Source organism: Ovis aries, chromosome 9 (assembly GCF_016772045.2).
Source record: "Ovis aries strain OAR_USU_Benz2616 breed Rambouillet chromosome 9, ARS-UI_Ramb_v3.0, whole genome shotgun sequence".
Taxonomy (NCBI): Eukaryota; Metazoa; Chordata; class Mammalia; order Artiodactyla; family Bovidae; genus Ovis; species Ovis aries.
Window position 1 is genome coordinate 15,824,568 of NC_056062.1, and position 16,449 is coordinate 15,841,016.

Genomic DNA, 16,449 nt, shown 5'->3' on the forward strand with positions numbered 1-16,449 from the left:
TTGGGATTGCGTTTCCTGTGAGAGCAGCTGGCACAGGGCTGACTCGCAGGTGCTGCCCTGCCGTTCCCAGAGCACTTGCATCCTTCTCTTCTCTCACACCCGTGGCTTTTTCTTTTTCTTTTCAGCAGCCCCAAGGCTGCTGAGAGCTTCCCTTGTAGCTCAGTTGGTAAAGAATCTGCCTGCAAGATAGGAGACCCTGGTTCAATTCCTGGCTTTGGAAAACTCCTGGAGGAAGAAATGGCAACCCATTCCATTATACTTGCCTGGAGAATCCCATGGACAGAGGAGCCTGGCAGGCTACAAGTCCATGGGGTCACAGAGTTGGACACAACTTAGCAACTGACCCACCACCACCAGAGGCGCTGAACTTCCTTGTAGCTGCTGCTTCGTCAGGTCTTCCTGTCCTGGAGAAGTTTTGCTTCTCTGTATCTTTCCAGCTTTTCGACCTTACACACCAGAAGGTGAAGTTCGGATACTGAAATAAAGTATCAGTTAGCTTGGTTGGAGGGAGAGAAAGCTGCTGCTGGCTGGTTACCTCATCTGGACCCTAGGCTCCCCCATCACGCCCGCTCTCCCTGGGCGCCGTCCGCCTGCTCTACACTCCCTCCCCCCAATGTGCTCTGGCCCACCCAATGCTCTGGACAGCTGGGCCTTCTGGGCTGAGGGTGGAGACCCTGTTCAGGATGGCGGGTGGTCTTAGTGACCATGCCTCTGCCTGGTTGAAAGGCCCTGTCTTTACTCATTTTTTGAAGCGGTGGTGGCACTGTTTTTGCTTCGATGTGAAAATTAGATGCAATCAGTATTTGCTGTGTGGAATACAGTTGGTGACAAGGAAGGGTAGCTTTGAGTTGTTTTTTACATTTTTGAGAATCTTACGTTCCAACAGAGACTCCCAGTTTGCTCGGGCCATTTGTAGTCTGTTGGTTGATGGTTCAGATTAAGCCCTGAGCCCTGCTTATGGGGCTGAACCGGACGCCCAGATACCTGGGATGTGCCTCGATGCCCCCGTGGCGGCAGTGGGCCTTTCTGTCCTTGGCTTGCCTCAGTAGCGGGGCAGCCTGGGCTGGTTTTCAGGACAAACACCGGATCTGTCTGCCTCTTTCTTCTGCTCTCTTCTGCTCTCTTTCTGGCCAGCTTGCCTGTGTTTTCTGGAGCCCCCTTTCTTCCCACTGTTGCCTGAGTTCAGAGTTTTCTGTGGTAAACGATAGTTTTCACTGTGGCTTAGGGGCAGTCACTTGAGTTAGGCCTGCAGTTAGGAGCCTGAAGGTAAAGCCTGCGGACAGAGCAGCATCTCGAGCTGTTGAAGCTTAACACTCGGCCCTGAGGCATCCCTGGACACAGCCTTTGTTCAGTCCCCACCCCCCACCCCCCAGAAGCTAGTGAAGTCATAAGATCCTGTTCACAGTTAAGTAGAGTACTTGTCTTTTTATTAGCGTGTGGGGTTTTCTACTAACAAAATTACCCATATATTAGCAGGGCTAAACTGTGCTCAGGCAAGGTTCTAGGAGCCTAGTTATTTATTATCTTCCTGCTAAGATAATATTATCTCACTGCTCAGATACTAAGTGTGGAATGTGTTCAGATAGCTGAATTTTTTAGATGACCTTGATTATCTCTCAGTTTGAATGAAGAAAGTAAGTAGCTTTGCATTTTTAAAGAAAGTTGCTCTTACAGATTATTAGACTGTTCTCTCCTGCTTGTTCAGTATGAATTTATCATTATATTTTAAAGCTAAAAAAAAATGCATCTTGGATCCCTCAGTATTCCATTAAACTAATTTTGAAAGTATCTGGCAACCTCACATTCTTGTTTTTATATGTTTTCTAGATAGTTTTTATAAATTTACAAACTTACTTTTCAAGTATCAATCTGAAGAAATACCTTAACCTGAAATATATTTGGGTTCCTATGGACATAGTTTTTACAGACTTGTTGTTAGTGTTGATCAGGATTTTATTTTCGAAATTATTCTAATTTCATTAAGGTAATTATTTTTAACTGTAAGGTCAGAATTAGGCTGGTAAAATGCCAGAAGCACGACTTTGAAAACAAAAATGGTTTGCACAGGCGCCTTCAGACCTGATCTGGGTCAGACTTGATTTGCAGCTTACCCAGTTTTAGAATCGCCTGTCAGTTCTGTAAACAGAAGTCAGCCAGATGAATTGAACAGAAGGGTGAGATTAGCATATTAATAAGGCGCAGGCTCCCAGTGGCCCAGGGCTCCTCCCTCTGTCCCTCCTTCTCTGTCCCCTCCTCCCCGCCCTCCCGCCCTCTCGCCCTCCTTCCCTGAATGAATCTAGGAACAGAGATCCCTGGGGTCATGTTACTTGCTGGTTTCTTTCTGTTCAGGAGCTTAATCCGGCCAGGACGGTCTGTGTTTCAGATTGCGGAAGCTTGAGAAGATTCTGTAACTGAGAGGCATTCTTCAAGCTGCTGGAAAATATTACAGAAGGAACACCTCCCAAATTTTGCCTCAAGCTCTGAAAAAAGGAGCGCAGAGGGGAAGCTTAGTCTTGAATGTGGATCGAAGCAAGTCCGGTGGGAGTGATGACCGGGGACTTGGTGCGCGGACTCCTGGCGTGGTCTTTCTAGGACTGAGCTTATGTTGTTGGAAGTGGTGGGCCAAGGGGCCCTGGAACCCCAGGCGCTGTCTATGGAGAAGAGCGGCTGTAGTCCGTTTCCAGTGTGTTGGGCTAAAGGTATAAATACTTAAAAATCTGTTCAGTTTAAGTTTTATTGAGATACATGCTTTTGCACTAAAAAGGTGGATGAGTTTGTCAGGACTTATTTCAAATAGATTTACAGTTAAATTTAAGGAAAGATGGAAAATATTTGGTATGGGTTTGCAAATATTGCGTAAAACCATTTAGAGAGCATTTCAAATAGTAAATAAAATTGTTTTTATGAAAATGCATTTAAGTGAGTAAAATATTTTTTTTCTATAGCCTGTCCTATGTCTCTTACAGTTTCATGTTTTGAGTTTTAATCAAGATGTCCTCATTCATTCTGCCATGTGGAAGTTTTTAAAGGATAAAGAGACTAATTTTTAGTTTAAACAGGACTATAGGAAAAGGAATAACATAGATTTTACTATTTCAAAAATTGGTTTCCTTTACTCACTGTAAAGATTGTATATTTATTTGGAAACCCCTTGTTATTGCAAGGTGGGCTTGTCTCTAAGGATCAGCAGGGCTGTGAATAAATAACTTTCCCCTGTAATGTGGTTAGAGGCTTCAGTTATATAAAGATAAAAACACAAAATGTAGCATTTCATTGTAACACGTGTTTGAGGAAGTTAAGAATGTTTAGAAGTTAAGAACACGTTTAGAAGTTAAGAATGCATATAATTCACATATGAATAAGACCAAAATGGGTAGGCTGCTTTACTTTAGTAGTGAATATTTTATTATTGAAAAAAAAAATCTAAATATCTTACTACAAGTATGAACTTTGGAAGAGATTATAGTGTTTTTGCTTGTCCCAAAGCAATCGATTGCAGGCAGTTATTTTTCCATTATGTTTGCTGACTGCAGAGTAAATAAATAGAGACATTTTTATTGGAATATCTTCTGATAGAGGTGGGCTGTGGGCGTGAGAAAAGAGCTCACCTATACACAAGAGGGAAAAGGTAGAGAGGGTGTTGAGGTCAGGTCCGTCTGCCTGTAGGGCTGGAACAGGTGTCTTCTCAGGTGGACCATTGCAGAGCAGGTTCTAATAGCGTGGGGGGTGGGGTAGGTGGGGGGTTGTGCCCTGTCCACTCCTGGGACCGAGTCCAGGGCCCCATGGGTGTCAGTGCGAAGGCACGGTCTCAGGACAGGCCCCTCTGCCTTCTCTGCTTACTCTCTCACCCTTAGGTGTTCATCCCAATTATTTCTTGCTGTGTGATACAGACAGCAGTGTTCCTATCCAGGAATTGGCTGAATTGGTTATTTCCAAGTGTAAAATCACTTCTTTTAGATAGAGATAGACCTCAAACCCAGAGACTGTGTATCCAAGCTCGGTCTGCAGTTGGATGTCCTGAAGCTCACACTGGCTCTCATCGGTCACATTAACTTCATAGAACAGCCATGGCCGGATGTAAGATGTGTAAAATCCTTACTAGAATAGGCTAAAAGTAATAAGACCCATATTTGTGTACTTTGAACTGAAACCTTTATCCTTAAAAGAGTCTGGAGTCTTTTCTATAATAACATCGTACTGAGGAACTTAATGTTAGGGCTGCACCCAAAGAAGCGTGTATTTTAACATGTTTTAACATATTTAAGAAGACGTAGTTATAAACTGTGTTCAACTATGTCATAATTTCCTAGGCTTGAGGACAGTTTAAATTCAGACTATTGAAGTAAGTGTAAATGTTTACAGTGCTGTGTAATTGGCTGCAAGGCTGCTAAGTGCAGAAAGTCCTCCTTGGAAAGTTCTTTGATTATATCAATGTGTGCATTGTTTGTTTTGTTCTTTTGAAAAACTAGGAAGGATTGAGAGGTGTCAGATTTGGTTGTCAGGAACAGATGTGCTGTTGATTCCCTCCCCCCGCTACCCCCCATCTTTCAGTGGTTGATTGAAATTGAGCATACTATTAATAGTTCCTTTGTGTGATTCTGGATCCTGTGGTTAAAATCATGTTTTTTCTGTATCAGTATTTTAAACATCATCCATCCATCTGTCCATCTCTGAGTATAACCTCTCTTCTCTTCTGTGTCTCAGAGTCCAGGGGTCAGCTGTCTCTTGATACCTACATGTTTTTCATAAGCATCTGATACCAGCCACAGAGGAACTTCTTATTTGTTGCCACTGAAATCAGTTCCTCCCCAAATCCTCTGTCTAATAAACGTGTCAAAGCTCCATCCACTCAGTTCATCATCATACCACCAGACCCAGGGTGCCTCTGATATTTTCCTCCATGTATAAGGGATCCATCTTTTTATCCTGACGGTTCCTTACCTTCTCCCACTCTGGGCTGTGGAAGTTGCTTCCTGTTTGTCTTCCTGTGTTCTCACATGTTCATCCTTCACATACCTGCTGGAGAGATTTTGTAGAAACATAAATCTGGTGTTACTATTAAAACTGCCTGGTGGCTTCTCTCTAGAATGAGGTGAAGCTGCAGCCCCTTCACCTGGCCTGCAGGGCGCCTCGTCTGGCTCTGCCCTTGTTTCCAGCTCTGGGCCGTTGGCCTCCCGTCCCTGTTGACTGTTCAGCGCCCAGGACACCCAGAGTTTCCTCTCAGGCCTCCTGCGCCTGCCGTTGGCTCCTTGCTTCCTCCTCTGCCCAGCCAGCTCCAGCCTACCCTTAGGTCTCCGCTAAACCAACTTCTCTCTGATGTTTCCTCCCGAGTCGTTGCTTCTGTCTTGTGTTTACTGTTATTGATCATAGTGTATTACACTTGTTTGATCTCTTCTTTGCTGGATGGTAAACTTAACAAAGTCAGGGGTTGTGTCAAGTTTCTTTCTGCTTGACAAGTAATTGGCATAAATAAATGTTACCTAATGAATGAGCAAATTCTATGTAGAGTTGGCTAATCCACTTGCCGTAAAAGTTGCTCAGCAAAAGCAGTGAATTGTCTCTGTGTTTCCTCTTGTAGCAGCACACGTGCTGCATTCTAGTTCTCTCAACAGATGGGTCCAGGTCGGTTCCCAGGGTCTGATGGCTGCGCTGGGAATTACCTCCTGGTCCTCTGCCGTGCCTGTGGGACCACAGCCATGTGGTCTGACAGCTTGAGGAGCTAATGGACTTGTGGGGGAGACAGGTTAAAAGTATATTTTTATATAAGTGTATGAACCATTTTATAGTTACCATGTAGCTATCTAGATATCTGCATGTTTACAGTCAAAGAAATCAGATGCTTTCCAGAGGACACCTGAGTTTCTGAGTGCCCAGCACAGGGAGCAGTACCTCCATGTAGCGGCCCCCAGGGCACACTGACCTCAGTGGGTCCCGTCCACCCTGCGCCTGCATGAGGCCCTGCCCGCCTCTCCTCCGCCCTCTCTCCCCTCCCCAGCTCCTGCAGACCCCAGCCTCTCAGCTCTGTGCACACTTAGCTTTCTGAGAGGCCCCTGCTGGGCTGGCCTTGTCGGCCTCTTGTGATGTTGCTGCTCCTGCTGGAACTTTCCTTCTTCACCCATGAAGCCTTCAGGCCTCTGCTCCGTGTGTGGCCCTCGGTCTCTCACCGGCCCCAGGGCTGGGCCCTACCCTCACCAGTGTGGCTGGTGACTCACACAGCTCTGCCTAGTTGATTGTCTCCTGTTACCTGGTTCTTGCAGCCAGGCTTGGGTCTCATTATTTTTTGATCCTCCATGGTGGGACATATTAACAGCACTCAGCAGTTGTTTGCTGAGTGAAAAAGAAACCTGAATTGGTAGAGTCTGGGGCATCTTTGATTCCGGCCGAGAGGGTGGGGAGGGTCCTCCGTGCTGTAGGGATCTGCACGCTGAGGCACTGAGAATGATGTGGGCCTGTTCTGGACAGCCTGGGCTTCTCCACTGATGGTAGTTTGAGTTGTGCAAGGCCACTGGAAGGGGTGAGGAGGGAAGCTTTGCCCTGCACCCTGTTTCTCTGAGGGCACTCCTTGCTAATTCTCTGCCCACCTCTGAAGACTGGGTCTCCATGGCTGGGCCTTGGGCCTTGTCGCGCCCTCCCCGGGCACCGTCCTCCTCTTACCCGACCCCACGGGAGGCACACGTCCTCTGCCTCTGCCCCTCACCATCTTCCTGCCTCGGGCGCCATCCGCCAGTTCCTTGAACTCCTCCTCAGGTGTGGATGCGAGTCCCCCTCCCAGGACACCTCTCCGGTCACAGTTCCCTCTGTGAAGGAAGCCCTAGTCACCCGGCTCTGATTCCCTGCGTGTCTCCCTGGTGCTGGTCCCTTTCCTCACTTCACAGGGACTTCACTGTGTAAATGTTGGTGCAGTTGTTTGTGTCCCCCACAGGGAGCAGGTGTGTCTGGTGTGTGGGTTTATGGTGAACCAGGAACATGACAGTAACAGGTTTCTGCTGCTGCAGGGAGGGAGGGGGCCGTGAGGAGCAGGGGTGCGTTCTGTGTCCAGGATACTGGTGTGACCAGAGCACCACCGTGAACCGTCTTCACTCCTGTTTAGAGTCCTGTCAGCGCTGGTTCCCTCACCCACAGGGCCAGTCCAGTGGGGATTCAGACCCTTCACTCATGCTCATTGTGTCTGGAGAAGGGGCCGCTCGTTCTTCCCGGGGTTTTCTCCACATGTGGCCCTAGAGCTCTAGCAGGACATGGGGTTTTTGCTTAGATACGGCCTTCTCAACAAGGTGGGGAAAGCGTGTGCCCCGGTTTATCCGTTTAACGCTCGCCACCCCCGGCCCTGCCAGCTCTCCTGGTTTGGACAGTAAGGCCTGAGTGTACCCCCTTGACCACCCTGTGTGGAATGGGACCCTCCTGCCGCTCCCCGCCTTTCCCTTTCCCGCTTCTCACCAGCAGTACTCCCCTGCCCCCCTGCGGTGAAATGCACACCTCGGAGGGAACCGGTCTGTCCTGCTCCTGCTCTAGGCCTCCTCACTCAGGAGGTCAGGCGCCTCCAGGGCAGGTGACTGAGGTCTGCGTGGCCAGAAGCCTTGAGAAGGGTGGTGCAGAGTTTTTGAAAAGTAATAACTACTAAGTTCTTTATAGTGGCTTTATGGTTAGTGATACTGATTTTTTTAAAAGTGTTTACAATTAATTTTTAAATTGTACTTGTTATAGTTGTCATTAGCCACACATGTGGGACAGAGAGAGAGAGAGAGAGAGAGAGAGTGTGTGTGTGTGTGTATGTGTATGTGTGTCTGTCTGTCTGTCTCCTAATTAGGCTGAACGCTCTTGAGGTTAGGGTTAAGGCTTTTTTAATCCATACTAGAAGCTGGCTCAGTAAATGTTTGTGCAGAACCCGTTACTCTCAGGGAGATGTGTCCCCTGCGTTTGCCCACAGGGGCCCGGCAGGAACAAGTGGCTGGGGCAACTGGCTGTGAGAGAGCAGGCGGGAGCAGCAGCCCCCTGCGGCTGGCTCTCGGCAGACGCACCGTGGGGGTGGCCACGAAGGAGGGCTGTGTGTTGCTGTGTCGCCAGGCAGCGCTGCGGCCTGCTGGTGACCGAGTTGTCAAGTGAAGGTGCAGACTCAGCACACCCTGGGTGGCAGGCCTTGCTGAGCAAAGGCTTGGCCTCTGCAGCTCCCCTGCCTGGCTGAGCCCTGTTCACCAGGCCTGTGGGCTTGGGCAAATTGCTTCTCTCTTCCCACATCCAGAAAGTGGGTAAAAGAAGGTTATTATGAGGATTAAATGATTTCATTTTTAAGTGCATAGAACAGTCCTGGCATAAATGCGGCATGAATAATTCTTGAAGTAAACCTCTGAGCCCTGGCCCTTGTCTCATGAGTAGCCTTTACAATAGCATGTTTCAAATCAAGACAGTCGAGATCAATCTCTGCATGTTAGGACAGTGGCTCTTCATTTGTGAACAGCAGGTCAGCTCTAGATGGGGAGTGCTTGCCTCATGCTGTTTTGATTTGCCCAGTGCCGCACCCCCCTGCCCCCGGGAGAATGCACCACCTTGTGTTTTCGCAAGGCAGGTTTACTCCTCTTCCTTAGGAGTGCAGCTGGGAAATCCTGTTTGTGTTTTAGAAGGCTTCAGAGAACCCGCATCAAGATGTCCGAGGCGTGTGTGTCAGGCCCCCTTTCCCCAGCCTGCGAGCAGCTGTGGTGGCCCGCCCCTCATCCTGCTTCCAGAGGAAACGTCCAGAAGTCCCGGCTCCCTGCTTCCCTCCAGTAACCGGAGGCATGAAGTGCCTCCTTCATCTGGCTTGAGCTCAGTCATTTGGACCCGAGTTGTTCCCAGTAACAAATACCAAGTGGAATTGATCTTTTCCTTCCTGCCCAGCTCCCTCCACCAACAGGTCTGCCCCTCTTGTGTTCCTTATCTCAGTGGAGTGCTATCACTTTCCCACTTAGCTGGCCAAGCCAGAAAAATGGCTGCTGTCTCCTTCAGTCTTACAAATGCAGTTTGATCAATCCTGTCCTCTTGGATATTTTTATAGCTTTCAAATCTTTGGTCTCAGGCCATAGTCAGTCCTGTCTGGATTATAACAGAAGCCTTCAGATTGGTCCAAACAGACTTAAATGCCTGCCCAGGTGCAAACCCCAACACCAACCAGGTTCTGAACCTGCCTCTGCCACCGGGCCTTGTCCTGCTCCCCTGCTGATTGAGTTTGAAGCCACGCTGGCCTTGTGTTGGCCCCCAGGGCGCTCTCCCCACACCAGCCGCCTTGTCTTGTGTCAGGTTTAGGCTTTGACACCCGCTCTCAGGATCCCAGCTTGGAACTCACCTTGTGCAGGAACCCGGCCATGTCCCACGTCTGAGCTGGACCTTTCCTTTCCCTGGCCTCTCCCAGCACTGTGTGCTCAGTGCACTTGTCTGTGCTGGCCTTTCTCGGGAGGACCTCTCATTAGGGGTTCCTGGAAAAGTGCATTACACGCAGGTCCGGGGAAGGCTGAGTTAGTAGGTGGAAAGTACAGGACATACTAAATAAAATTATAAGGTAGTTCAGTGGTTTTGATGCAGGTAACCTAGCTGACCGAACTTGCCTAGGGGTTGGCGCGGGGTCCATTTGTGCAGGGGCTTGCACACCCCCTATGTGCTGTGCTGAGGCTCTGTGGCTCGCCCCTGGACCGGCTGGGATCTGGTGTGGAAGTGAGCGTGCACACTCGCAGCTGTGTGACTTGGGGCAGTTGCCTAACCTCGGTGCCTTAGTGACCACACGTGTAAGTGAGGTGACTGATGGGCGCCACCGCGTAGGGATGCCGTGCGAAAGAGACGAGTCGACTGTGTGAGAGGGGCGATCAGGTAGTGGCAATCCTACTATGTGAAGGACTCCTTGAAGGAATTTCTTCCTAAACAGGTGAAGCTTTTTGATGCTGTATGTGGTGTATTAGACGTGAACTTAGAAGCGCTGAAGGAATAATTTAATGTAGGTTTTCTACATTGATTTTGATCATCTGCTGTGATGAATTCTACTTTAATTTACATCGTTAAGTATTTTAATTATAAAATAATACAGAAAAATATTGTAACTATGTTTCTTTCATCTGGGAGATTTAGTTAGTGACAAAGAAGTGTTTGAGAAAGTCTGTCATGTTTAATGTGTTCGTTAGTAATTGGGATTCACCTGGCTCCAGGGAGACAGGGTGTTCCCAGGAGACCTGCGGGGGGTTGTGTCGTGTGGCCCAGGTTCACCCAGGCACCCATTCTGTCCAGCGTTCCAGCCAGCCACACTGCCGTCCGTTCTTTTCATCCCAGTAGCTGCTTATTGAATGCCACCAGCAACGCTGGGGAGATGGTCCTCCTCCTGTTGTGTGACTCCACCATGGCCAGTCAACGCCAGAGAAGTTGTGGCAGACGTGTGCCTGCGACAGGACGTGCAGCTCACAGGCTTTCTCCCTGACAGTCCCTGTGCAGGCCGGGGACCTGCTTTACACAGCATTCTTCCTGTCACTCGTGATCCATCGTGTGCGCTCAGCGCTTGCCAGTGTTGCTGGGACGCAGTGGTGAAGAGCCACGCGTGCTGAGAGCAGTGGGCCGTGTCACTGAGCTTCAGGGTTTTAGGGGCAGAGAATGTCGTCAGGCCAGACTGATGGGCCCCTGCAGTGTACCTGACCTGAAAGAGTTTTCAGAGCTTCAGTCTCAGACGGTCACAACCCAGCCACTGAGTAGCTTTGTGTTCCTGGAATATAGTGACTTTTATTTTAGACTTTACACCTGCTAATGGAGCTAGGACTGTGCGCCTCTAACAGTTGTGGTGAAAATGAAATTAAATGAGACAGTGTGTGTTTATGCCTTGCATGTAGAGCCACTCAGTAAGTGGCAGTTTTAATTATTTGTAATGAATGTTGGTACTGGCTAGACTGTTAATCTTAGAGCTAGGTTTCATGTGTCAGTTTTAAGGAAAAATGAATTTTGCAGCCACGTGTAAAAATTTGTGCTTATTAGTGTCTTTGCATTTTTTGGCGATAATGTCCCATATTTTTCAATAGAGTCTTAAAAGACATCTGTCTTGAGTATGCATACATGTGCATATGTATGGCCATATATCATAAATGCAGTTAAAAACTCCTTTCATAAAAGATGGTAAATGAGTACTTTCATATTTGCAAGCATCACACATTTTATTTGTTTTTCAAAATAGCAGATGCATGTGCCAGTAAGAGAGTGGCAGAGGCAGAAATGCAGATGTCGAGAACAGTCGGCATTTATAAGGTGTGTCCGTGTGAACTGCTTCTGTGCTGGGCTTGTAACTGTGGCTTGGGCAATTAATTTTAACTAGTGTGCTTTGGCACTGCGTCTTTCTTTTGGTCAGTTGTTGGATAAGAGTCTTCTGACAAACCTTTTTTGTTCTCATATTTGTAAATAAAGATGTGTAATTGAAGTTACAGCATCCATACAGTAAAGTACATAAATCTTACATAGCCTGGCGCAGGTTTTCTGCCTCCTTCCGAATCCGTGTTGGAAGGTTATCAACTCCCAGCAGCCTCCCTTCTGGCCCCTTGCAGTCGGTGCCCCCGGAAAGGAAACCTAAGTTGATTTCTGTCACCACGACAGGTCACAGTTAAAATATAAACAAATAGGTTATCATACTCTGAATGCTGTTAATTTTCCATCTGAAATACATTTATCTTATCAGCACACTATTAATTTGGGTTTTATAAAGAAGATACATGTTATATTTTGCCATTCTTGATTTCCTTAGGATTTTTTTTTTAAGTCTCCAATATCTCTAACTAATTAGGGATCTTAGAAATTAAGTACACAGTATGGCAAAAACTTTTACTACCCGGTGGAAATAACTTTGTAGGACTCTAATCGAACATACATGAAGTTACAGAAAAAAACAGCCAACTCTAGGAGTGCTGACTTTGCTTTTGAGCCAGACGTTCTGGATTTGCAGCCAACAGAACTTAGTAAAGGTAGGTGTCTTTTATATCTTATTGACATAAGTGAAGAAAAGAACTGTGACAGGAACAGAGGTCACTAAGGAAGTGATGTGGCAAAAAGTTTGTGTTAGAGAAACTCAGGTGTTTCATGACATTGAAATTACAAAGAATAAAATGTGGAAGGAAAGTGACCCAGACTTGGGAAGGCATGTGGCGTTTGCCCAGGCACTGAAAAGACACTCACTCTGTATCTTCAACAGTGCAAAGAAGGAGGCCAGCGTTGTCCACACAGCTTCTGGTTGTCATTTTGTGTCCCATACTTCCAGGTGAAGGAAGAAGCACTGCTGCATACGTTAGCTGAACATACACTGAATCACTTGTCTGTTGCTGAAAACAAGACATCTGACGCGTAATGGCTTCAGATGACGCGAGTTTTTTGTTCTGTTCAGGTCTGCAGTCTGGGCAGGGCTCAGCAGGGCCGGCTCATCTCTTCTGTGTGGTGTTATCTGCAGCAGCACATTTGGGAGCCTGGCGGTCTTTCAAGGTGGCTCTGTCTCAGTTTTCCAGAGGTGATGCCAGCCATCAGTGGGAAGCTCAGCTGGAGCTGTGGTTCTTGGAGCTCTGATCTTGGGTTGCTGGAACTTCTGTCTAGTGTGGTGGTGGAATTCGTGAGTGAACATCCCAAAGGCACCATAGGAACCTTGGTTCCTTCTTTCCATTTTTTTTTTTTTTGGTGTTGCCTTTAATGACCTAGCTTAGGGTGTATCTTAGCCTAGTCTTGAGCCAGTTCAAGTTTGAGGGGAAGGAACATAAACTATGCCTCTTGAAAGAGGTGTCAGAGTCACATTGGAAGAAGAGCACTAGGAAAGGGGCGAGTTTGAAAATATAAACTGTGACACACTGACATTGTAATACCAAGTTCTGTTCAGTCCAGTCACTCAGTTGTGTCTGACTCTTTGTGACCCCATGCGCTGTAGCACACCAGGCTTCCCTGTCCATCACCAACTCCCAGAGCCTGCTCAAACTCATGTCCATTGAGTCAGTGATGCCATCCAACCATCTCATCCTCTGTCGTCCCCTTCTCCTCCTGCCTTCAGTCTTTCCCAGCATCAGTGTCTTTTCCAATGAGTCAGTTCTTCACATTAGGTGGCCAGAGTATTGGAGTTTCATATATATCCTTCCATGTTACAATATCAAACATTTAAATAATGTTAGCTTCTCTGTCTAGTAAAATCATTGTGGGACATTTAGGATACTCAGGTTAGTCATTTTATGAGAAAATAAACCCAAATCATGGGTGAAAGAACAAAATTAAGGAGAAAATTTTCACACTTGTCTAGGTTGTTTAAGGATTTACTTTAGGGTTATCAAATTCTTAAAACTCTTCAAACTAGTTGATGTCATTAATTAAAAAAAAAAAATTTAGCTGTAGCAATTTGCCTTCTTCGCTTCTCATAGTTTGGCAAGCATCTCCAGTTTTATTAAAGGGCCAGCTCATCACAAGCTTACTGAGATTACTCTCTTGGTGGGATCTTAGTAGGTACAGTGAATATAAGCAAGGCAGCTCTGGAGTAAGATTCTTGTTGTGGTCCTCGTACTTTTCTTCCTTTTTCTTATGTTCTCTTACGGAGCATTAATATTGGATTGTGCAGTGAACCTCGCGGTCAGTGCCAAGGCTTGTCAGCTCCTGTGTCCTTACACCTACCTGCCTTGGGATTGCCTTGCTTCTCCCAAGAAAGAAGTTAGTGTGCGAGTGAAAGGGAGTCCTGAAGCTGGAAGGTCAGCAGCTGCCACTGACAGTCCGTCCGCTTTCCCGTTTCCTAGTCCAGTGGGCACTGGCCTCTTGCTGCCCCAGGCAGCCTGGTGCCTGAGCGGGGACTTGACTGGCGGTGGCCCACAGACTGGGGCTCTGCTGGGACTGTCCACAGTGTAGGACCAAGTAAGGGCAGAATCTGGCACAGGCGTCTGGAAACCGTAGCAACTTGATGGTAGTTTTATGTTCATTGACTCTAATGATAGAAGTTTTGTGCTTGGCTTTTGTATGTCTTCTATTTTTAAATGTCATTTTTCTAGAAATTCCTCCCCATTGTATTTTACAAAGTATTGGTTTGTGACAGGTTGGAAATGAAAACAGAGCTGGTCATTTACCACTGATGGTTTGAAGAACAGGGGTCTAAATTACACAAGTAAGCCAACTTTAGAAACCTTTTCATTTCTTCTTCCTTGATAGTTTTTTGAAAAAGATATTCTATAGTGTGTATAAGTAGCAGGTGCCTGTAACTGGTTAATCTTGAAAAGGTCTAAAAAATGCAGCCAGCCACAGATTGCAGAAGGCTACAGATACAAACTCCAGTTGGAGCCCACCTCTCTGGTGAAGGAGGGCGAAGGCAGACAGAGAGTTGGCAGCCCCAGTTGTACGTCTTCAGCCATGGGCCAAAACCAAGTAGAGAACCACACAAACAGCAGAGAATTCTCTTAATTGTTTGGAAGCAGAGGAGTCAGTATAGCAGAGAGCAACACTTAGGACTTCTCTTTCCATAGTGGACACCGTCCCACAGACTGACCAACCCACATGCCAGGCTCTCTGAATCCTTAGTCCTGCAGAAAGACAGATAGGAACATCACCACTAAGGGTGGGTGGTGGTTAACAGACTTGCACATGGAACTGTCCAGAAAGGTCAAGGAAGGCTTGATAAGGTGGAGGTGTTGGCCAATTTGAGAGTTCATAGCACAAATGGAATTTTGACAAGCAAGTCAAAGCTCAAATTGATAAAGCAGAACCACATTCTATCATGGAAAGCAGCTTCTATTATGGTGACATCACAATGGTTTATCCTCTAAAAAAGTTTAGACCTACTTTTTTAGAGGTTTATGAAGGATTTTGCCATTGAGTTTTGGCCACAGGGGTATCTAGATTGTGCATTGTTTCTGGTTTAGCACCTCCCTGACACGCTCCCTATCATGCATCTTGCTGACCTGGGAGCAGCGTAGAGTAAGGGTGCCATCCCTCGTGCAGGGAAAGTCCACGTGTAACTTGTGCTCAGCCCCCTGTGTGAGGGCTCCTCTGTACCTGCATTTCCACTTCTGGGGATTCAGCCAACCAGGGATTGTGTAGGTCTCTAGTGTTTATTTACCATTGAAAAAGATCTGCATAGAAGTGGGCCTGGGCAGTTCAAACTTGCCTTATTAAAGGGTCAACTGTAGTGATTTTTTTATCACTAGTGTATCATTTCTTCTGACCACTCCAAAGATGGAATGTTTCTTTTCAGGAAGCAGCTGATACTATATTTATTCGTCCTTACTGTCTAATTTGGGGAGCAAAAGAGATCACTAAAATAAAAGATTTTGAAACTAGGCAGTAAAATTAACACAATTTGCTTTCCTTTGAGATATTTCTGACAAATTTAGAGTCTGTGATTTAAAGGGGGTGGTGGTGTTGTTACACGGTTTATAGATAACAGCAGCTTTTGAACAGAGGTGAAATAAGTTCCCAGACTTGTAGTAATTTGTTTAACAAATATTTATTATGCTGCTGTGAATCAGGTGCTGCTCTGGGTGGAGGTGGTGGGGGTGGTGGGAGGGGGCTGGTGGTGGAAAACAGTGATTATCCGGGTTCAGGTCTCAGGTCTCCTCAGGCTCACCTACATACAACACATCATAGGGAGAGAACAAAGAACAATGTTGTTACGTTAGTGTATCAGTACAATACGTTTTAACCAGTGGATTTCAAATATTGTACACTGATAAAACTTATTTTCTTTTCCAGAATATGACAGATACCTAGCATCTAGCAAAAGAATGGCCGCTGCTTACCTTGACCCAAACTTGAATCACACGCCGAGTTCAAGTACCAAGATTCATCTGGGAACTGGTGTGGAGCGTTCTCCTGGGACCATGGAGCGAGTATTAAAGGTCTTTCATTATTTTGAAAGCAACAGTGAGCCAACCACTTGGGCCAGTATTATCAGGCATGGAGATGCAACCGACGTCAGGGTGAGTATGTTTTCCTGGGATACACCCTCAGTGTGTGTTTAGGTTTAATGTTAATGGCACACACCGAGAAGGCAGGGTAATAATTGTTATTCCAGTATATCAGTGATGCTAGCTTTTCTCTGTAGTGCTTACTGAGTTAATATGTGACTGACTAGAGTTTTATGTAAAATTTCTTAGAAAAATAACTGCATCATATATAATGCCATTGACTTGTTTTTCTTTCCTGTGTTTTAGAAAAAAATTCTTGAAGTATGTAGGAAACAAAACAACTAAAATTCTGTGGAAATAAATTGTTTTCTAGAAAGTGTAATTTTGAATCTCTTTGCACGATTCCAGACAGGACAGATTCTTAAAAAACAAATGTCTCCTGTATACACACGCCTGACGAGGTTCTGGGGATGTGAAAGATCCTGCCTGGATAGCCTCCAGTCTGTTGGGGGTGGGGTCCCAGGGGCCTTAACCTCAGCGCGGTGCGGACGGCACTTCCCCGGGCCCCAGTGGCCGGGCCCGCAGGGCGTCACTGCACGGGCACAAGGGAGTC

General features: G+C 46.6%; 1 protein-coding gene across 24 annotated transcripts in view; it reads left to right on the forward strand.

Annotated features, from left to right (window-relative positions):
* The window catches only part of PTK2 (protein tyrosine kinase 2), a 190,096-nt gene that overhangs the window by 47,638 nt on the left and 126,009 nt on the right, over positions 1–16,449 (forward strand). For 19 of the 24 annotated variants that reach the window (XM_060419958.1, XM_060419961.1, XM_060419969.1 and 16 more), the window contains 2 exons: positions 2,384–2,699; positions 15,682–15,908. In XM_060419958.1, the coding sequence (XP_060275941.1) occupies positions 2,603–2,699; positions 15,682–15,908 (324 nt within the window). In that variant the 5' untranslated portion in view covers positions 2,384–2,602. Of the gene's footprint in view, positions 1–2,383; positions 2,700–15,681; positions 15,909–16,449 lie in introns of those variants that run through there. The other 5 variants (XM_060419966.1, XM_060419967.1, XM_060419968.1 and 2 more) reach the window with 2 other exon arrangements.